This window comes from Oncorhynchus mykiss, chromosome 10 (assembly GCF_057628025.1).
Source record: "Oncorhynchus mykiss isolate SJ-2025 chromosome 10, ASM5762802v1, whole genome shotgun sequence".
Lineage (NCBI taxonomy): Eukaryota > Metazoa > Chordata > Actinopteri > Salmoniformes > Salmonidae > Oncorhynchus > Oncorhynchus mykiss.
The window spans coordinates 47,371,316-47,393,401 of record NC_143031.1 but is presented as its reverse complement, the minus strand read 5'-3'; the positions used below and the strand labels follow the sequence as shown (position 1 = coordinate 47,393,401).

At 43.1% G+C, this 22,086-nt stretch overlaps 1 protein-coding gene across 3 annotated transcripts; it reads left to right on the top strand.

Moving 5' to 3' along the window:
* Positions 1-11,079: 11,079 nt before the first annotated feature.
* Positions 11,080-21,503, top strand: LOC110534115 (dnaJ homolog subfamily C member 18). 3 transcript variants are annotated; one of them, XM_021618791.3, is made up of 8 exons: positions 11,080-12,058; positions 16,609-16,783; positions 16,936-17,081; positions 17,355-17,561; positions 18,566-18,678; positions 19,172-19,281; positions 19,669-19,841; positions 19,996-21,503. In XM_021618791.3, exons 1-8 carry the CDS (start codon positions 11,932-11,934, stop codon positions 20,118-20,120), a joined length of 1,176 nt encoding a protein of 391 aa, XP_021474466.3. In that variant the 5' UTR covers positions 11,080-11,931; the 3' UTR covers positions 20,121-21,503. The 3 variants fall into 3 exon arrangements, 2 of the variants coding, with proteins under 2 accessions (XP_021474466.3, XP_021474465.3); XM_021618790.3 differs by having other exon boundaries at positions 19,169-19,281; XR_016483767.1 differs by lacking the exons at positions 19,172-19,281; positions 19,669-19,841; positions 19,996-21,503 and adding an exon at positions 18,935-19,026 and having other exon boundaries at positions 18,566-18,821.
* Positions 21,504-22,086: the final 583 nt, after the last annotated feature.

Here is a 22,086-nt window from a genome sequence, read left to right as displayed (position 1 = left end):
TAGTTCTGTGCTCAGCTCTGTTGACACCAGATGTTTTCGGTGTATCATACAATGCATCCATGTGGCAGAGGGAGACATACTCATAACTAGGGTGCAGAGGCCCTCCGTCCCGCCATAGATGAAGCCCCATCTGTGCAAAAGCCCACCATTCGATCCCATGTAAACTGTTTTCGTGAATATAGCCATGCAGCACACTGTGCCGTTTCATGCTTGGGAATCGTGAGACAGAACAATATGTCCTCGTGAATAGCATCCCCCGACACGTATGGCGAACAAAAGTAAATGCATGTGCATCTAGGCCCTCTAGAAGTAAGTTTCCCCTTGATTGCTAGAAGCATCAATTATTCGTTTAACAGGTTATCTGACAAAGGTATTGATGTGAGTTTCTGTGCCTCTGCCTCCCCACATCAATTGCGGCCGGTAACATCAGTCTCTGCAACAGTTTATGGTTTCATAGCGTAGCAGGCCTAGCCATTCACCGTGAGAATGATTCAAGTAAAACAGTCAGGGGCTGCCTTTTCCCAAGATCGAAGTTTGCTCGATGGTTTCATTTTCTCTTTTAGATTTCAATAATTGTCATAATTGTTTTACTTTTACCCTTTTTTTCTCCCCAATTGGTAGTTACAGTCTTGTCCCATCGCTGCAACTCCCCTACGGACTTGGGAGAGGCGAAGGTCGAGAGCCATGCGTCCTCCGAATCACGACCCTGCCAATCCGCACTGCTTCTTGACACAGTTGCTCACTTAACCCAGAGGCCACACCAATGTCTCAGAGGAAACACCGCCCAGCTGGCAGGTGCCCGGCCCGCCACAAGGAGCCACTGGCCTACATGATTAGATTATTATTATGGACAAAAGAGCAAGATTATTTTTGTTTGTCAAAAAGCAGCCAAGCATCGATTATTACGTCACCAGAATAAGACCTTCGATATTTATTGGAAAGGAGCATTAAGCTCATCGCCATGCACTTTCACCACCCTGTGAAGTTCATCATAATTTATTTAATCTGTAGCCTATCAAGATTCATGCTTTCCCGTGATGTCATGATGTCATATTTATGCACAGACTTTGATCTACAACAAGTAAATTTGATGGAAACACAACTCTGATGGTAAAATGCGCCAGGGTTTCCCTTAGCCGGGAATTGCGGCATTTGGCCGATAAAAAAATGAAAAGCCAATGAATACAATTGTAGTTGGCCAAATTATCGAGGAGAGGCTGTTTATCATAGCCTACACTGAATTTGTGCTTCAGCACCATTCTCTCATGCCTTGAGGGCAAGTGAGCCTGCTGCTGAGGAGCAAGAGAGCATCCTTGCCCTAGGCCACTGTTGATTGTACTACTGCTACTGTGCAACTCCCTATTCAGGTAGGAAGCAGTTTTGGAACTTATTTATAATCAGTTGTTTTATCATTATTGTATATCGTTGTTATTATTGTAAGCCTATTTATTAATAACAAATCAAAAAAATAAATATATACACGCAAAACCTGTTTTGTGTAACCCTTTCCTGCGTTCAAATGACTAGTGGCCTCATGGGTGGAATGTTATTAATATTGTTCATAATTTCTTAATTAATAGATTTGAAAGGTGCCGAAAAAGATGCCGTTTTACGATCCCGTAACCAGTTGTGCTATTGTGTATGTTTTTTTTGCGTTATCTGTAAATTATTTTGTACATAATGCTTCTGCCACTGTGTCTTATGACCAAAAAGAGCTTCTAGACATCAGGACAGCGATTACTCACCCCGTACTGGAGGAAAACTTTTTCTTCAACGAGTCGGACAGGAAGGATTTGCTTCAGATGCCCGACAAGGCCCTCATCCCCGTCATTCGCAGGAGAAAGAGACAGAGATATCGTAAACAAAGATCCGGGTGCCTTGTTAGGATCCGTTGCCGAGAGGATAATTGGTCCTATTAGCCAACGTACAATCAATCCATAGTAAAATAGACTACGATCATGTATATCCTACCAACGGGACATTAAAAAATGTCATATCTTTTGTTTCACCGAGTCGTGGCTGAACGACGACATGAATAACATACAGATGCCGGGTTTTAAGCATTTTTGGGCAGGATAGAACAGGGGTGGCGGTCTATGTATATTTGTAAACAACAGCTGATGTACGAAATCTAAGGAAGTCACAAGGTTTTGCTCGCCTGAGGTAGAGTATCTCATGATAAGCTGTAGACCACACTATTTACCAAGAGAGTTTATCTGTATTTTTCGTAGCTGTCTACAGACCACCACAAACCGATGCTGGCACAAAGACCGCACTCAATGAGCTGTATACGGCCATAAGTAAACAGGAAAACGCTCATCTAGAGGCAGCACTCCTATTGGCCGGGGCCTTTAATGCAGGAAAACTCAAATCCGTTTTACCTCATTTCTACCAGCATGTTAAATGTGCAACCAGAGGGGCAAAAAACTCTAGACCACCTTTACTCCACACACAGACATGCGTACAAAGCTCTCCTTCGCCCTCTATTTGTCAAATCTGACCATAATTCTATCCTCCTGATTCCTGCTTACAAACTAAAAACTAAAGCAGGAAGCACCAGTGACTCGGTCAATAAGAAAGAGGTCAGATGAAGCAGATGCTAAGCTACAGGACTGTTTTGCTAGCATAGACTGGAATATCTTCCGGGATTCTTCCGATGGCATTGAGCAGTACACCACATCAGTCACTGGCTACATCAATATGTGCATTGAGGACGTAGTCCCCACAGTGACCGTACGTACCCCAACCAGAAGCCATGGATTATACAGACCTATATCCATCCTGCCCTGCCTATCTAAGGTCTTCGAAAGCCAAGTCAACAAACAGGTCACTGACCATCTCGAATCCCACCGTACCTTCTCCGCTGTGCAATCTGGTTTCCGAGCCGGTCACGGGTGCACCTCAGCCACGCTCAAGGTACTAAACGATATCATAACCGCCATTGATAAAAGACAGTACTGTGCAGCCGTCTTCATCGACTTTGCCAAGGCTTTCGACTCTGTCAATCACCATATTCTTATCGGCAGACTCAGTAGCCTTGGTTTTTCTGATGACTGCCTTGCCTGGTTCACCAACTACTTTGCAGACAGAGTTCAGTGTGTCAAATCGGAGGGCATGCTGTCCGGTCCTCTGGCAGTCTCTATGGGGGTGCCACAGGGTTAAATTCTCGGGCCGACTCTTTTCTCTGTATATATCAATGATGTTGCTCTTGCTGCGGGCGATTCCCTGATCCACCTCTACGCAGACGACACCATTCTATATACTTCCGGCCCGTCCTTGGACACTGTGCTATCTAACCTCCAAACGAGCTTCAATGCCATACAACACTCCTTCCGTGGCCTCCAACTGCTCTTAAACGCTAGTAAAACCAAATGCATGCTTTTCAACCGTTCGCTGCCTGTAACTGCACGCCTGACTAGCATCACCACCCTGGATGGTTCCCACCTTGAATATGTGGACATCTATAAGTACCTAGGTGTCTGGCTAGACTGTAAACTCTCCTTCCAGACTCATATCAAACATCTCCAATCGAAAATCAAATCTAGAGTCGGCTTTCTATTCCGCAACAAAGCCTCCTTCACTCACGCCGCCAAACTTACCCTAGTAAAACTGACTATCCTACCGATCCTCGACTTCGGCGATGTCATCTACAAAATTGCTTCCAACACTCTACTCAGCAAACTGGATGCAGTTTATCACAGTGCTATCCGTTTTGTCACTAAAGCACCTTATACCACCCACCACTGCGACCTGTATGCTCTAGTCGGCTGGCCCTCGCTACATATTCGTCGCCAGACCCACTGGCTCCAGGTCATCTACAAGTCCATGCTAGGTAAAGCTCCGCCTTATCTCAGTTCACTGGTCACGATGGCAACACCCACCCGTAGCACGCGCTCCAGCAGGTGTATCTCACTGATCATCCCTAAAGCCAACACCTCATTTGGCCGCCTTTCGTTCCAGTTCTCTGCTGCCTGTGACTGGAACGAATTGCAAAAATCGCTGAAGTTGGAGACTTATCTCCCTCACCAACTTCAAACATCTGCTATCTGAGCAGCTAACCGATCGCTGCAGCTGTACATGGTCTATCGGTAAATAGCCCACCCACTTTTACCTACCTCATCCCCATACTGTTTTTATTGATTTACTTTTCTGCTCTTTTGCACACCAATATCTCTACCTGTACATGACCATCTGATCATTTATCACTCCAGTGTTAATCTGCAAAATTGTAATTATTCGCCTACCTCCTCATGCCTTTTGCACACAATGTATATAGACTCTCTTTTTTTCTACTGTGTTATTGACTTATTAATTGTTTACTCCATGTGTAACTCTGTGTTGTCTGTTCACACTGCTATGCTTTACCTTGGCCAGGTCGCAGTTGCAAATGAGAACTTGTTCTCAACTAGCCTATCTGGTTAAATAAAGGTGAAATAAAAAAATATATAAAAAAATAGGCCACATCTGCACAGAGCTAAAGGGTAGAGCTGCCGCTTTCAAGGAGCGGGACTCTAACCCGGAAGCTTATAAGAAATCCCGCTACGAACCATCAAACAGGCAAAGCGTCAATACAGGACTAAGATTGAATCGTACTACATCGGCTCAGAAACTCGTAGGATGTGGCAGGGCTTGCAAACTATTACAGACTACAAAGGGAAGCACAGCCGTGAGTTGCCCAGTGACACGAGCCTACCAGACGAGCTAAATTCCTTCTGTGTTCGCTTCGAGGCAAATAACACTGAAGCATGCATGAGAGCATCAGCTGTTCTTGACGACTGTGTGATCATGCTCTCTGTAGCCAATGTGAGTAAGACCTTTAAACAGGTCAACATTCACAAGGCCGCAGGGCCAGATGGATTACCAGGAAGTGTACTCCGAGCATGTGCTCACCAACTGGCAAGTGACATTTTCAACCTGTCCCTGACTGAGTCTGTAATACCAACATGTTTCAAACAGACCACCATAGTCCCTGTGCCCAGGAGCACTAAGGTAATGTGCCTAAATGACTACCCGTAGCACTCACGTCTGTAGCCATGAAGTGCTTTGAAAGGCTGGTTATGGCTCAAATCAACACCATTATCCCAGAAACCCTAGACCCACTCCAATTTGCATACCTCCCCAACAGATCTACAGATGATGAAATCTCTATTGCACACTGCCTTTCCCACCTGGACAAAAGGAAAACCTATGTGAGAATGCTATCCTTTTTGGGATAGGGGGCAGCATTTTCACTTTTGGATGAATAGCGTGCCCAGAGTGAACTGACTCCTACTCTGTCCCAGATGCTAATATATGCATATTACTATTAGTATTGGATAGAAGACACTCGAAAGTTTCTAAAACTGTTTGAATGATGTCTGTGAGTATAACAGAACTCATATGGCAGGTGAAAACCTGAGAAAAATCCAACCAGGAAGTGGGAAATCTGAGTTTTGTAGTTTTTCAAAGCTTGGCCGACCGAATACACAGTGTCTATGGAGTCAAGTTGCACTGCCTACGACTTCCACTAGATGTCAGCCATCTTTAGAAACTTGTCTTAGGATTCTACTATAAAGGAGGCTCATGAGACCTGTTTGAGTCAGTGGTCTGGCAGAGTGCCTTGGTCTCATGACGCATGGTCACGAGAGAGTTAGCTCTTGTTCCAGTGCTTTTCTTCAGACATAGGAATTCTCTGGTTGGAACCTTATTGATGATTCATGTTACAAACATCCTAAAGATTGATTCCATACATCGTTTCACTTGTTTCTACGACCTGTAATGGAACTTTTCAAGTTTTTGTCTGGACGAAGTGCTCGCGCCTCATGAAGATGGATTACTGGGCTGAACATACATATTGGGCTGAACATACATATTGTGTAACATGATGTCCTATGAGTGTCATCTGATTAAGATTTTCAAAGGTTAGTGATTCATTTTATCTACAGTGCCTTGCGAAAGTATTCGGCCCCCTTGAACTTTGCGACCTTTTGCCACATTTCAGGCTTCAAACATAAAGATATAAAACTGTATTTTTTTGTGAAGAATCAACAACAAGTGGGACACAATCATGAAGTGGAACGACATTTATTGGATATTTCAAACTTTTTTAACAAATCAAAAACGGAAAAATTGGGCGTGCAAAATTATTCAGCCCCCTTAAGTTAATACTTTGTAGCGCCACCTTTTGCTGCGATTACAGCTGTATGTCGCTTGGGGTATGTCTCTATCAGTTTTGCACATCGAGAGACTGAAATGTTTTCCCATTCCTCCTTGCAAAACAGCTCGAGCTCAGTGAGGTTGGATGGAGAGCATTTGTGAAGAGCAGTTTTCAGTTCTTTCCACAGATTCTCGATTGGATTCAGGTCTGGACTTTGACTTGGCCATTCGAACACCTGGATATGTTTATTTTTGAACCATTCCATTGTAGATTTTGCTTTATGTTTTGGATCATTGTCTTGTTGGAAGACAAATCTCCGTCCCAGTCTCAGGTCTTTTGCAGACTCCATCAGGTTTTCTTCCAGAATGGTCCTGTATTTGGCTCCATCCATCTTCCCATCAATTTTAACCATCTTCCCTGTCCCTGCTGAAGAAAAGCAGGCCCAAACCATGATGCTGCCAGCACCATGTTTGACAGTGGGGATGGTGTGTTCAGCTGTGTTGCTTTTACGCCAAACATAACGTTTTGCATTGTTGCCAAAAAGTTCAATTTTGGTTTCATCTGACCAGAGCACCTTCTTCCACATGTTTGGTGTGTCCCCAGGTGGCTTGTGGCAAACTTTAAACAACACTTTTAATGGATATCTTTAAGAAATGGCTTTCTTCTTGCCACTCTTCCATAAAGGCCAGATTTGTGCAATATACGACTGATTGTTGTGCTATGGACAGAGTCTCCCACCTCAGCTGTAGATCTCTGCAGTTCATCCAGAGTGATCATGGGCCTCTTGGCTGCATCTCTGATCAGTCTTCTCCTTGTATGAGCTGAAAGTTTAGCGGGAAGGCCAGGTCTTGGTAGATTTGCAGTGGTCTGATACTCCTTCCATTTCAATATTATCGCTTGCACAGTGCTCCTTGGGATGTTTAAAGCTTGGGAAATATTTTTGTATCCAAATCCGGCTTTAAACTTCTTCACAACAGTATCTCGGACCTGCCTGGTGTGTTCCTTGTTCTTCATGATGCTCTCTGCGCTTTTAACGGACCTCTGAGACTATCACAGTGCAGGTGCATTTATACGGAGACTTGATTACACACAGGTGGATTGTATTTATCATCATTAGTCATTTAGGTCAACATTGGATCATTCAGAGATCCTCACTGAACTTCTGGAGAGAGTTTGCTGCACTGAAAGTAAAGGGGCTGAATAATTTTGCACGCCCAATTTTCAGTTTTTGATTTGTTAAAAAAGTTTGAAATATCCAATAAATGTCGTTCCACTTCATGATTGTGTCCCACTTGTTGTTGATTCTTCACAAAAAAATACAGTTTTATATCTTTATGTTTGAAGTCTGAAATGTGGCAAAAGGTCGCAAAGTTCAAGGGGGCCGAATACTTTCGCAAGGCACTGTATATTTCTGCTTTTTGTGAGTCCTATCTTTGGCTGGAAAAATGGCTGTGTGTTTTTTTGACTTGGCGGTGACCTAACAATCATATGTTGTGCTTTTGCTGTAAAGCATTTTTGAAATCGGACACGATGGGTAGATTAACAATAAGATTTTCTTTAATTTGCTGTATTGGACTTGTTAATGTGTGAAAGTTACATATTTTAAAAAAATATTTTTGAATTTCGCGAGCTGCCTTTTCAGCAGAATGTTGTCAAGGGGTTCGTTAGCAGAACGCCTGCCCTAGAAAGGCTATTAATTGACTACAGCTCAGTGTTCAACACCATAGTGCCCTCAAAGCTCATCACTAAGCTAAGGACCCTGGGACTAAACACCTCCCTCTGCAACTGGATCCTGGACTGCCTGATGGGAAAACTAACATGGTCCAAACACACTAAGACATTCGTTAAGAGGGCACGACAAAGCCTATTCCCCCCTCAGGAGACTGAAAAGATTTGGCATGGGTCCTCAGATCCTCAAACGGTTCTACAGCTGCACCATCGAGAGCATCCTGACTGGTTGAATCACTGTCTGGTATGGCAACTGCTCGGCCTCCGACCACAAGGCACTACAGAGGGTAGTGTGTACGGCCCAGTACATCACTGGGGCCAAGCTTCCCGCCATCCAGGACCTCTACACCAGGCGGTGTCAGAGGAAGGCCATAAAAATTGTCAAAGACTCCAGCCACCCCAGTTATAGACGGTTATCTCTGCTACCGCACGGCAAGTGGTTCCGGAGCACCAAGTCTAGGTCCAAAAGGCTTCTTAACAGCTTCTACCCCCAAGCCATACGACTCATGAACAGCTAATCAAAGGGCTACCCAGACCCCTCTTTTACACTGCAGCTACTCTCTGTTTATAATCTATGCAGGTCACTTTAACTCTACCTACATCGACTCTGTATTGGTACCCCCTGTTTATAGCCAAGCTATTGTTATTTTACTGCTGCTGTTTAATTATTTGTAAATTATATATAAAATAACACGTTTTTCTTAACTTCTTATAGCATTGTTGGTTAAGGGCATGTAAGTAAGCATTTCACTGTTGTATTCAATGCATGTGACAAATACAATTTGATTTGATTAATACACCTTTTTTTTTAAACAGCTGGAAATCTGGTATTTCTATGTCAAACAGTTTTGTTATATTTCAGTCTTCTCTGATGTATATAAAGTGTAATATTTGGTTGCAAACTCAATAAGTGTGTCTTCTTTTTTTAAAGCCCATAACCATGTGTGTGAGGTGTATACTTTGGTTTCAATGTAGATTTTTTTTTTAAGACTACCAAGTAACACTGTGTGACTCTGATTTAGCCCACTGAGGTAAAAGGTTTAATTCTGTTGAGACATTTTCATTGGCTAAAATAAATTTGATCAGGCTTTTGTGATCCATATTTAGTTTAAGATAGATTTTAAGTAGGTCTGTTGTAAAATAAATAACATTAGCCTATTTCTGTCATTTGTTGGGTATGGTAGGCCCTTGCTTTTGATGGTAATTACTGCAATATAGTCAGTTAAAAACTTTTGTGAAGGTTTAAACCTGTTCGCAATTGTTTTATTTCATTCAGTTGAACCATTTTCTGTGTCCAAATTAAGTTTAATGTTGTGTTTTCTGCAATATAATAGCCTGCAGATATATTCCATATAAACAATGGCTTGACTTACTTGTAATATTACCCTAATAAAGTATAGAAACTTTTGTGAATGTTTGGTGTGGTGTGGCTTGTCGTTGCAGAATCAGAATTAGTTAGGTAACATTGATATATAAGATGTTTTATCTACTTTCATAAATATGCTTATGTGGGAAAAGTCACTTGGGCCCCAGAGAGGGGAGAGGTCAGGCTTGTCTTCATATGTGAGGGTATCTGTTAAACCATGTGAGGGGCTCCACAATGTCTGTTCCCATTGGGGGGAGGAGTATGGCAGTGTCTGGAACCATTGTATGTCCCTTCTGATGTCGAAACTTATCTTGACCTAGTATATGACCGAGAGGCTCACTCTCCTCTCAGGGAGCTTGTCCAGGGGTGGGTTGTATTTGAGATGGGAGTATCTAGAATTGACAATTGATATGTGCCCTTGGATGAGGTAATGTTTTGGTAATATGAAGTACCAAGAATGAGAAGTAGAACCTTGTCTTAGTGAGCAAACTGAACGATAATTTATAGCTAATGCTGTCTGGCTATGGGATACTCCTCTCTCAAGTGAAAGTCTTCCTTTGTGCAGTTTTCCTAAGACCTGTGGTTCGTCATTGTGAGTTGAGAGGGGTGTATCTTTTGCTATAAAATATCTCAGTTGCCGTTATGTTGACACTCTCAGAGAATTCATTTATAGACACTGAATTGATCTGAGAGTCAAAGGGCTATGGTGAAGCTCATATTATTAAAAGATGAAGTTCAAAGTATAACTCTGACTTGTGTGTGGTTTGTAAACTCTCCTTTCACTTAGTAATTCAGGAAATTACCACGACAGGCTATATTACAATTTAGCTACTGCAAGCCTATGATATGAAGGCAGTTGGCACTGGGCTCCAGCTGACTCTTGACAGTTAAATTTGAGGTGAGGAAAAACGTTTCAGGCCTATCAGAGATACCCCTATAATATAATGCTTATTTGTATGCAAAATATCCTGATCAAAAACGAACGAATTAACCTTTTACTGTAAATCTATATATGTATGGCAGACGCAGTAGCCATCTGACAAAAATAAATGCATGTCGGTGTCTTAGCAAGCAGTTTGCATATCTCGATCTATCTCTCTTAGGATAGGCCTAAGCGTCTCTTCCTTTATATAGACTATATCATTTTTTGTAAATATTAATATCCTACAGTGGACATCTAAGCCTATAGGCCTATGCATGCAATGCCCTGATGCATTTAGCACTCAAATCTCCGACAGCTGAACCAAAAAATAGGCTATAAAGTTAGCTACACATCGAATAACAATGAATAGTGTTTTTTCATGTGTTATAATCCGTTTTTAATGTCACGTAAATGTGGTTAATTTGGACAATATCCATCGTTTCCCAAATGTCTGTTAAATTAAAATATTCCCGGTCACGTTGTCCAATGTAAAATCTCCCCGAAGGAACTCCTTAAATGTGCCTATTGTTTTTATGCATATTTTAGAATATTCGCATGAATATCTGTCGACAACTGCATGGAAACCTATAGACACACTAAAAACTATAAATGCGCGAGTCCAGTGTCACTTTCATTATGCCTGCACATCATGGTTCACCAGCAGCCCCAAACATCTAAAGAATAAACTACAGACTAGAGTTGAACATTATCCCAATGTAATTCTAAAACATATGTCTTGATTTGATTAGAGCTTTGATCGGCATGATAATTCAAATCTGATGCTACCTGAGCCTGATGAGCTATACATTAAGTACATTTTATGAGCCCAAGTAAAAAATAAAAAATAAATGATTGTGCCCTTATCCAATACTATGTTATAGGCTACCGCAAATTTCGCACGTCAGAAAAACCCATAGATGTAGCCATGTTAAAAAACAAGATGACCCTGGAAAGCCAGGTGGAGATGTGTACATTAAACTTGCATTCAGTCCTTATATTACTGTAGCATATGCTGCTGCAAAATTAGGGACCACAATGGAAATAAGATCTCAACTTTATTGCACAATTCCGATCACTTTTTAAACGATTTGTGTTTATACAGTAGGTTTTACGTTGGGGAGGGGGGTGCATTTTTTTAATGATATGTTGAGTTGGACCAGTCTCCACCTCCCCCAGTAAATTTCAATTGCATATGATCAAATGTGATTGACTGTTTAGACAATTATTAAATACAGGTTATTGGCACTTTTCTACTTTCATCTCGGGGAGTTTTTTTAGAACGTTTAAAAGATTCCGTACACCGGAAGTGATTGGTTAGTGTTGTGGTAACCTGAAACAAATCACACCAGTTCTATAATGTCGGTATTACATTTCTCAGTCATGCACGGATTTGTACTACTTCAGTTTTGTATGTCGACTTGAATAGGCGCGCTTGCACCCGTGTTCGTGTCTGAATTGTGGCAGTCGTCATCATCGCTATGATACCTGATAGTTACGGCGAAATATCGTAGCTAACCGATTGCTGGCTAGCTTAGCTAACGTTAGCTTGTTATCTGGATGTAAACAAAGCTAGTTCGTTACCGTTAATTGAGTTGACATACAACGTCCAGGTAATTCTGAACATAAGATTGCTAGCTTAACTAAAATCTTACAATTTCAGGCAGTCAACCGCAATTGTGTTGCTAGCGTACTGTAACTAATTGGGGTTGCAGGCCTCTGTGAGAACAAGTTAACGGTAAAAAGCTAGCTACAGTAGCTAGCTATCGAACACCTGTCAAAATGGATAGAGCGGAATCAGATCGGTTGATAGAGAAAGCAAAGCTGTGCTTGCGGTCAGGGCGGAGAGAAAAGGCCCTTCAACTGTTGTATGAAGCCCAGAAAATATTTCCCAGCACTCGGGCCAGAGGTAAGTGTCCAGTAATGGCCGTCTTGTTAGCCTTGCTTGCCAACTTGAATGTTAAAATAGAAAGTGCAACGTCTGTATCTTGTGAATGTGAATTGCATAATGTATCCTCGAATCAGCGAATGTGTTATGCATGTCATCTGAATATTTACAACATGGTCAGGCTTATAATATAAACAATATTTTTAGATAGCATGTTTGTGCCTGTAAGTGGATTTACTTTTTATAACCTGTAGGTCACACTACAATGTATTGTTACTGTAACTAGTAATGTTTATTTGACTTTACTTGCCGTGCTATTACTCAACCTGGAGGTGCAGCTGTCAGCCAGCCAAATTGGTTGTGATCGTTGAACAAGGCAGTTCCCCGGTAGGCCGTCATTGTAAAATAAGAATTTGTTCTTAACTGTCTTGCCTAGTTAAATAAAGGTTAAATTTAAAAATAAATGTTATTTTTTCTTCAAAACACCTGCTCTTTTCATGACAGACTGACCAATAAGGATCCCTTATTGATGTCGAATGTTAAATCCACTTCAATCAGTGTAGATCATTGGTCACCAACCTTTTGAGTGAAGATCAAATCAAATCAAATGTATTTATATAGCCCTTCGTACATCAGCTGATATCTCAAAGTGCTGTACAGAAACCCAGCCTAAAACCCCAAACAGCAAGCAATGCAGGTGTAGAAGCACGGTGGCTAGGAACAACTCAGCCTGGTTCCTCTCTAGGTTTCTTCCTATGTGGGGTGGCCAGTCCTCTTCTGGCTGTGCCGGGTGGAGATTATAACAGAACATGGCCAAGATGTTCAAATGTTCATAAATGACCAGCATGGTCCAATAATAATAAGGCAGAACAGTTGAAACTGGAGCAGCAGCACGGCCAGGTGGACTGGAGACAGCAAGGAGTCATCATGTCAGGTAGTCCTGAGGCATGGTCCTAGGGCTCAGGTCCTCTGAGAGAGAGAAAGAGAGAATTAGAGAGAGCACACTTAAATTCACACAGGACACCGAATAGGACAGGAGAAGTACTCCAGATATAACAAACTGACCCTAGCCCCCCTACACATAAACTACTGCAGCATAAATACTGGAGGCTGAGACAGGAGGGGTCAGGAGACACTGTGGCCCCATCCGAGGACACCCCCGGACAGGGCCAAACAGGAAGGATATAACCCCACCCACTTTGCCAAAGCACAGCCCCCACACCACTAGAGGGATATCTTCAACCACCAACTTACCATCCTGAGACAAGGCCGAGTATAGCCCACAAAGATTTCCGCCACGGCACAACCCAAGGGGGGGCGCCAACCCTGACAAGCTGATCACATCAGTGACTCAACCCACTCAGGTGACGCACCCCTCCCAGGGACGGTATGAGAGAGGCCCAGTAATCCAGTGACTCAGCCCCTGTAATAGGGTTAGAGGCAGAGAATCCCAGTGGAAAGAGGGGAACCGGCCAGCCAGAGACAGCAAGGGCGGTTCGTTGCTCCAGAGCCTTTCCGTTCACCTTCACACTCCTGGGCCAGACTACATTCAATCATATGACCCACTGAAGAGATGAGTCTTCAGTAAAGACTTAAAGGTTGAGACCGAGTTTGCGTCTCTGACATGGGTAGGCAGACCGTTCCATAAAAATGGAGCTCTATAGGAGAAAGCCCTGTCTCCAGCTGTTTGCTTAGAAATTAGACAATTAGGAGGCCTGCGTCTTGTGACCGTAGCGTACGTGTAGGTATGTACGGCGGGACTAAATCAGAGAGATAGGTAGCAGCAAGCCCATGTAATGCTTTGTAGGTATGCAGTAAAACCTTAAAATCAGCCCTTGCTTTGACAGGAAGCCAGTGTAGGGAGGCTAGCACTGGAGTAATATGATCAATTTTTTTGGTTCTAGTCAGGATTCTAGCAGCCGTATTTAGCACTAACTTAAGTTTATTTAGTGCTTTATCCGGGTAGCCGGAAAGTAGACTATTGCAGTAGTCTAACCTAGAAGTGACAAAAGCATGGCTAAATTTTTCTGCATCATTTTTGGGCAGAAAGTTTCTGATTTTTGCAATGTTACGTAGATGGAAAAAAGCTGTCCTTGAAATGGTCTTGATATGTTCTTCAAAAGAGAGATCAGGGTCCAGAGTAACACCGAGGTCCTTCAGTTTTATTTGAGACGACTGTACAACAATTAAGATTAATTGTCAGATTCAACAGAAGATCTCTTTGTTTCTTGGGACCTAGAACAAGCATCTCTGTTTTGTCCGAGTTTAAAAGTAGAACGTTTGCAGCCATCCACTTCCTTATGTCTGAAACACATGCTTCTAGCGAGGGCAATTTTGGGGCTTCACCATGTTTCATTGAAATGTACAGCTGTGTGTCATCCGCATAGCAGTGAAAGTTAACATTATGTTTTCGAATGACATCCCCAAGAGGTAAAATATATAGTGAAAACAACAGTGGTCCTAAAACAGAACCTTGAGGAACACCAAAATTTACAGTTGATTTGTCAGAGGACAAACCATTCACAGAGACAAACTGATATCTTTCCGACAGATAAGATCTAAACCAGGCCATGATCAGTCATATAATAAAAAACGTAAGCCTATTTAACATTAACCATTTAAAAACTGTTCTGTAGCAATGAGATTTGTGCAGTAGGCTATAAGCCCAATACATTATCACTACATATTGGCTATGCCGGAATTGCCCTGCCAATGCTGTTCTTCTCAGATCATTTTGAAATTATATTTAAAAATATTTTTTATATGATCACACTGTTCATAGATCATTTGTTGTATTACTTGTGAGGTACAGCTAAGTGAGCTGGGCTGATGGCTTGCATCTGAGGGGAGGGAGCAGTGGTGAGGCTGCCTCTCACCGTCTCTCTCTCCCTCCTTCTGCTGAGAAAAGGGGGACACAAGTCTTCCAGCTGATGGCGAAACTTAAGAGCCAATTTAAGCTTGATCTGAAAATGTGGTCGGAGGCGCCGTGTGGATGGTGTGACGCAATCGCGGGGCCTCCAGATGCATGCAGAGGCCAAACTGAGCTCCAGCATCGCTGTGCGCCTCCCAAATTTTGTAACATTGCTGAGAGCTCCAAATACCCTCATGCACCAATTCATGTTACTCCTATGACCCCCCCCCCAAAAAATGAAATAGTCCTCAATATTAAAAAAGACACAAGCTGCTAATGATAACGCAAGGTTATCGGAACACTTACAGGCTCTGCATGGTCATTCTGACATCCGCATTGGCCGTGTAGCATTTATGGTGGTATGGCCTCTGCAGAACTCTGGGCATTCGTACTACTTGTGTTTTGCCGAGCAGCGCTGCGCTGTTGTCAAGGAGGTGAGTTTGTGTTTTATTCAGGACCCATCCGCTCTCACCTACCAACAACCAATCATGTCTATACGGAGCCCTCCGCATTGTTTAAACATTTGAGCGGAGCAGAGCATGCGGTACAGGAGCTCCGTTTGGCCTCTGCGTGTTTCCGGGGGCTTCGCAATTGCGTCACACCATCCACACGGCGCCTCCGAACACATTTTCGGATCAAGCATAAATTGTCTCTTTGCTATACTCATTACAATTTAGCTGGTTGTAGCATTTTATGTGTTGAACAAGGTGTTGGTGGTGCTGAGTAACAACTTGAACATGAAGTTACTCATAAAAACAGCAGCCGGCTCTCTGCTGTATTCATTGTCTCTCTAGTGATGGTTTTGAAATCTCACAGTATCAACTTTGCTGTGCGTTCAAGGCTTTTGTTTTTTTTTACAGTCTTAAGGCGCAAACTGTGCAGACATGGTGATCTGAGCTATTTGACTGGCCAGCGGTAGGCCTTCTGGTGCACTTGATTTGCTCTCTGGGCCTGCCGGGTAGGACACATGAAATGGTTCAAAATGGGAACACTTTGCCTTGCCGGCGCTAGGGCTGAATCAAGTGCACCTACCGGCAACAGCGCGAGAAATAAAATAGGAGCCCAAGGCTTTTTCGTTGGGTTTTTACAGAAATGTTTGGTGATCAACTAGGAATCCCTACCAGTTGGTGACCACTGGTGTAGATGAAGGGGATGAGACAGATTAAAGAAGGACTTTTAAGGCTTGAGACAATGATGGTGTGTGTGCCATTGAGGGTGAATGGGCAAGACAAATTGCCTTTGAATGAGGTATGGTAGTAGATACCAGGTGCACCGGTGTGAGTGTGTCAAACTGCAACGCTGCAGGGTGTTTCATGCTCAACAGCTTCCTGTGTGTATCAAGAATGTTCCACCACCCAAAGGACATTCGGCTAACTTGACACAACTGCGAGAGTCAACATGGGCTAGCATCCCAGTGGAACGCTTTCAACACCTTGTAGAGTCCATGCCCTGACGAATTGAGGCTGTTCTAAGGGCAAAAGTGGGTGCAACTCAATATTAGGAAGGTGTTCCTAATGTTTTGTACACACAGTATAAGTAACTCATCTTCTGTTGACAAGAAGGGACTAGGTTACTGGAATACATGTTTCAGGTACACACCTGTCCAGACTGGCTGTTTTCTTCTATTAATATTTGCACCCATGCCTGATATCTCCATCAGTGCTGATTGATGCCATAGTGAGGAATGGAAGCTCTGCTGCTCCAGAGGAGCCCCACATACCCCCACCGCGTGGCTTTCGATCCAATGAAGAGGACGGGGATCGAGAGGAAGCGCGCAAAGGGGCCAACGAGGAGAAGAAGACCTACACAGAGGATCAGCGTCAGGGTGTTCTCAGGTACCTGAGTGATAGGCCTACGTTCATTTTGAGCACTTACAGACCTTCGCTACATTTTGTCAAGATGTCCGCCCAGTGACAGGGCAAATGCACATTGTCCTGTTTTGGTATCAGATTTCGTACTAATCTTTGTGGGGTTTGATCCATTGCAGGATAAAGAAATGCAAGGACTTCTATGAGATCCTGGGCGTTCCTAAAGACTCTAGCGATGAAGATCTGAAGAAGGCATACAGGAAGCTGGCACTGAAGTTCCACCCTGACAAGAACTGTGCCCCGGGAGCCACAGATGCATTTAAAGGTAAAGGGATGCCTCTGTTAGTGCTGTGTTTCCCTGACCTGATCCAGGACTCATCTGAGTCACATCTTTCTCCTCTGTGAGCATTTAAAAAAAAATTCTAACAACAAAATAGATTAATAAATAGGGCCTCTGTATATTGTGGGACTGCTGGTGCAGATAATTAGCTCCTTAATGATCATGCTATTGTGGCCCTGCATGTGCATCGAGTCAGACGACACACCAAGAGCATCAATCATAGGCCTGATAAGTGTTTTTTTTTTTTCTTCTCTACAGCCATAGGCAATGCGTATGCAGTGCTGAGCAATGCTGAGCAGCGTCATAAGTATGACCAGTACGGAGAGCAGGCTCCCTCTGAGAGCACCACCCACTCCTCAGCCCAAGCTCGCCACGGACACTACCGCAACTTCAACAGGAACTTTGAGGCTGACATCTCCCCTGAAGAGCTTTTCAATATCTTCTTTGGAGGAAGATTTCCCACAGGTATGATTTGCGTGTGTGTGTGTGTGTGGGGGGAAGTCGAGGTTATTAGGAGTAGACTGTAAAGGTTACAGCGTGATTGAAATTGAAAGGAAACGTTACCGCGTCAGCGGAGACGGCATTCACGGGAAACGCTGCATATGTTCGGCTCAATCGGGAATGACCTTTACATTTCTATTGCGTAATCTGTAACGCTTCAGCGGTAGATTGAATGGAGCCCTAAAACAAACCATGAAGACTTTGGTAAACGGAAATAAAGTGAAGAAACCCATTTGAAAAACTGAAACTAACTCAAATATGAAAAACATCAAATTATGTTCAGTTTTAGTTTGTTTTCTTCTAAACTTTGGGCAAAAATGAAATTGGGTTTTCAAGCTTTTTTTTCCCCCAATGGCGTTTTCATGCTTGCTTTATCTGGCAGGTAAATGCCGCCAGGAGATGACAATGGTTGAAATAAGCCTAGCGTGTGCATCACTAGTCTCTCAAGACTTGACCGGTTGCCTCCCACAATGTACCGATGTTCCTGCATACACGTCTGTAGAAGTGTCTGCGTCAGTTGGGAACAAAGAGGAGTCGCAAATGGGATGCGTCTCACCGCCGTATCTGCTTGTTGCCCAAGTGTAAAACATTCCCGCCGGAAACCTATCAATTTATGTATTACTGCCCCTGTGGCAAGAAGTCAAATCCCCCAAAATTATAGGCCTACAAAACTGAAATGTCTCTTAGCCTCCCACGCCTAGTCTACTTTGTCCTTAACATTAAAACTAAATAATATGAAAACTAAAACTAGTAAATCAAGTCAGAAAACAAACTTAAACTCACATTTCAAATAAACATAGAAAAAAACGAATAGAAATAAAAACCGATAATAACCTTGGTGGAACTGTGTGCATGTATGTGTCTGAAAGAGAGATGGCGTGTGCGTTCTCTCTCTTGTTCCTTTCATTTTGGATTAGTCACCTTGTCGGTTGTTGCATAGTAGTTACGCGTGTGTTCTGCTCCCCCAGGCAACATCCATGTGTACACAAACAGAGGCGCCACCTACTCTAACTTCTACCAGCCTCGTCGGCGACGTGCATATGAGAGGCGCGATGAGGAAGTGGAGGAGAACCGCAGTCCGGTCAGTCAGTGCCCACATCAGGAGGAATCTCCTAGAAACTCCCGCCAGTTCACATCATAGATGTTCTGTAGCTGTGTGATTAACCCAACAGAGCTACAGCGGATTTTTCTATGGGCGCACAGTTTAACTCGCATGGCTACAGCGTATGTATTTCCTATGTGTTCACAATTAATGCTGGGCCTTACATTTAGATCTCTTTAAGATTGGGTTTTTGATCCTGTTTCTGCCATTTTGGATATTATTTCCCTTTATGCAGTGCTACAATAGGCAATAAAAATGAGAACCTTATGCTGCTCCAAGAGGGTCAGTTAAAGGTTGACCAATGAAACGGACCAGCTGTGAAAATGAGTAAACAAGCTTTTCTTTTTCTTTTTGTTGCAATAGAGTCCTAGAAACATTACTGCAGATTGATTTTTACATGTATTTACAGGTATATGGTTTGGTGTAAACTTTTGCTTTAACATATCTTTCTGGCGTTGCCTTTCCTCAGCAGAACACCTTCACTGCCTTCCTGCAGCTTCTTCCTGTGCTGGTGCTGATCCTCATATCTGTTGTGACCCAACTGATGGCCACCAACCCTCCCTACAGTCTCTTCTACAAACCGTGAGTCAACCACAATCAACCAAGCTTCTTGATGACACGTTTGCCTCTAAAGTAGACTGCATGCGTATGAGCCTCATTCAGACTAGTTCCATGGTAACAACTGGGTGCAGAGTGCATGAGGACCCTTTAAGAGCAGGGGTGGGCAACTCCAGTCCTCGAGGGCCTGATTGACGTCACACTTCTTCTCCATCCCTAGCAAACACAGCTGATTTGAATCAAATTGCATTCTAAACTGAAGATCATGATTAGGTGATTAGAGCTGGGGCAAAACTGTGACACCAATCAGGACCTCAAGGACTGGAGTTGCCCACCCCTGCGTTTGCGGGTGAGGTGTATTTCCCCCTTAAGTCTGCCTATAGTGGGACTGACTGTATATTTGTCTTTCAGGGCCATGGGTCTGGTGGTCTCCCGGGAGACCCAGAATATGGGTGTGCCCTACTACGTGGACAAGGGTTTCCAGAAGGAGTACAGTGGGGAGTCCCTGGAGGAGCTGGAGAAAACCATAGAGAGTGACTACATTGAACACCTGCAGAGCAGCTGCTGGAAGGAGAAACAGCAGAGTACGTCCAGCTGCAGTCAGATCCTGGCAGCTTGGCACGGTCCCCATTTGGAGACATGTTGACTGAGGCAGCCACGCATGGTTTATCCATGTTGCAGAGTATGAATTTGATCCATATATAAGCTGATATGTTTTTCTCTCCATCCTCGTTCCAGAGTCGGACTTGGCGAACCTTGCCCAACTGTACCGTGATGACAGGCTGAAGGCGAAGGCTGAGTCTCTAAAGCTGGACAACTGTGACAAGCTGTACCGTTTTGTGGGCCGACAGAGAGGAGAATGAGGGGCTTAAGACAGGAGGAGAGGGAGGCATCTCTTTGCAGCTGGGAATTTGACACTACTCGTTTTAAAATTTTAATTTTATTTATTTATTCAAAATCGGGTCACTTTTTTTTTTTTTTTTGAAGAAGAATTGTCTCTTCTCTCTGGTTAGAGCACCGTGGCAGCCAAAGCCATTTTGAATTGAAACATTGTGCCTTCTCTCCTCTCGGATGGAAGAAAGTGGAGGAGCATGTACTGTAAGCTGCCAAGCCTGGCTCTTTGTAGATAACATGAAGCCCTGCCTGGCTGGCTCTGGGATTGTTGTATTGATGTACAGGAGCCTTGTTTCTACTTCCTTACATTAAGGAATATGGGCTTGCTTACAAGGTTTGAGAATATGGTTCTGTTCATACGTACACTTTCTGTTAGTCACCTGTTTGAAGCATGTTTAGTACTGGTGGGTTACTCATTTTTATCTGGATTTCTGTGGCGTGGGTTACATTTGAGTATATTGAGTAGGTATTGGGAAAGAGCATAGCTAGAGCCGTGACTTAGTTTTGAACTGGGAAGAACGTTTTAATTGCGAAGGCAGGCAAGGTTCAGATACAGAGGCAAACGATGTGAGAGATTCTATTTGAAAAGACCGCTCTATAGGGTCTTAAACTGTGAAGGAGAAATGTGTAGATTTGTCACGCCTGCTCGTTAGAGAAACAAAGCAAGGCAAGAGCTATACATCTCTAGCGTATTAGATCCACGTACAATTTAACTGCGGATCTCTGTTTTATGCGAAGACCGATGCGTTGATCCCTTTTTTTTTTTCTCCTTTTCATTTGCCGTGCATTAAGACTTTGCCAGACAGCGTTGCTGTTAGTTGTATTTATTGTCCGTTATTTGGTCATTTCCTTCTCGAGCACATTTTTGATGCTGTTTAATTCTGAGCCCGATGTCCCTATTCCCTGATGCATGCATAGTTGATCCAGGTTTTTGTGTTACACATCAGGTGCTCAGTCGGCCGCTACACCGCAACTCTCTGTGAAGGACTATTATTAAGAGCAATCCACACATCCTGCCCATTTCATGTAATCGACTAACTTTACTAAAGAGCTTTTAAACATGCTTTAGTTTGGGTTTCTCCAAAAGGAACAGTTGTTTCAGTAATAGTTTCAATCTTCTAATGCTTGACCTTTCATTTTAGTCAGATCATAAATCCAGCAGACGGAGGGTTAACGGCCAAACTAGTGGCAGACCGACAGGATGGGGCTGGGGGGGGCGTTAAACGGATTACAGATTAGACCTGATGTTAACTGGAAACCTAGTGGTCCCTTGGCTAAACTCTGGTGTCCCGTTGATTTGTGCTGCCAGAGCAGGTTTTCAAGCTGGTTGAATAAAATCTTAAAACAATCTATTGGTGTCTCTGGGGAGCTTTTGTTTTGTTTCCTGATGCTATACTCCCATTTTCCAACTGATTCAGATTCAGAATGTTTAATAGTCACATGTACAGGGTTACAGGTGTGATTGCAGGGTACAGTGAAAATCTTCGGCTTTGAGCTTCAACATGCAGTGAAATAAAATAGAAATACAACTCACTCTCTCTCTCATATACAGTTGAAGTCGGAAGTTTGCATGCACCTTAGCCAAATACATTTAATCTCAATTTTTCACAATTCCTGACATTTAATACTAGTAAAAATTGTCTTAAGTCAGTTAAGATCACCACTTTATTTTAAGAATGTGAAACGTCAATAATAGTTGAGAATATTTTATTTCAGCTTTTATTTCTTTCATCACATTCCCAGTGGGTCAGAAGTTTACATACACTCAATTAGTATTTGGTAGCATTGTCTTTAAATTGTTTAACTAGGGTCAAACGTTTCGGGTAGCCTTCCACAAGCGTCGCACAATAAGTTGGGTGATTTTTGGCCCATTCCTCCTGACAGAGCTGGTGTACATGAGTCAGGTTTGTAGGCCTCCTTGCTCGCACATGCTTT

Bases quoted from the DNA above. Each gene is read 5' to 3' on its own strand.
- LOC110534115 (XM_021618790.3), top strand. From the start codon at position 11,932: ATGGATAGAGCGGAATCAGATCGGTTGATAGAGAAAGCAAAGCTGTGC. The intron at 16,784-16,935 runs GTACCTGAGTGA...GATCCATTGCAG, and splicing joins CAGCGTCAGGGTGTTCTCAG to GATAAAGAAATGCAAGGACT. The intron at 18,679-19,168 runs GTCAGTCAGTGC...GCCTTTCCTCAG, and splicing joins TGGAGGAGAACCGCAGTCCG to CAGAACACCTTCACTGCCTT.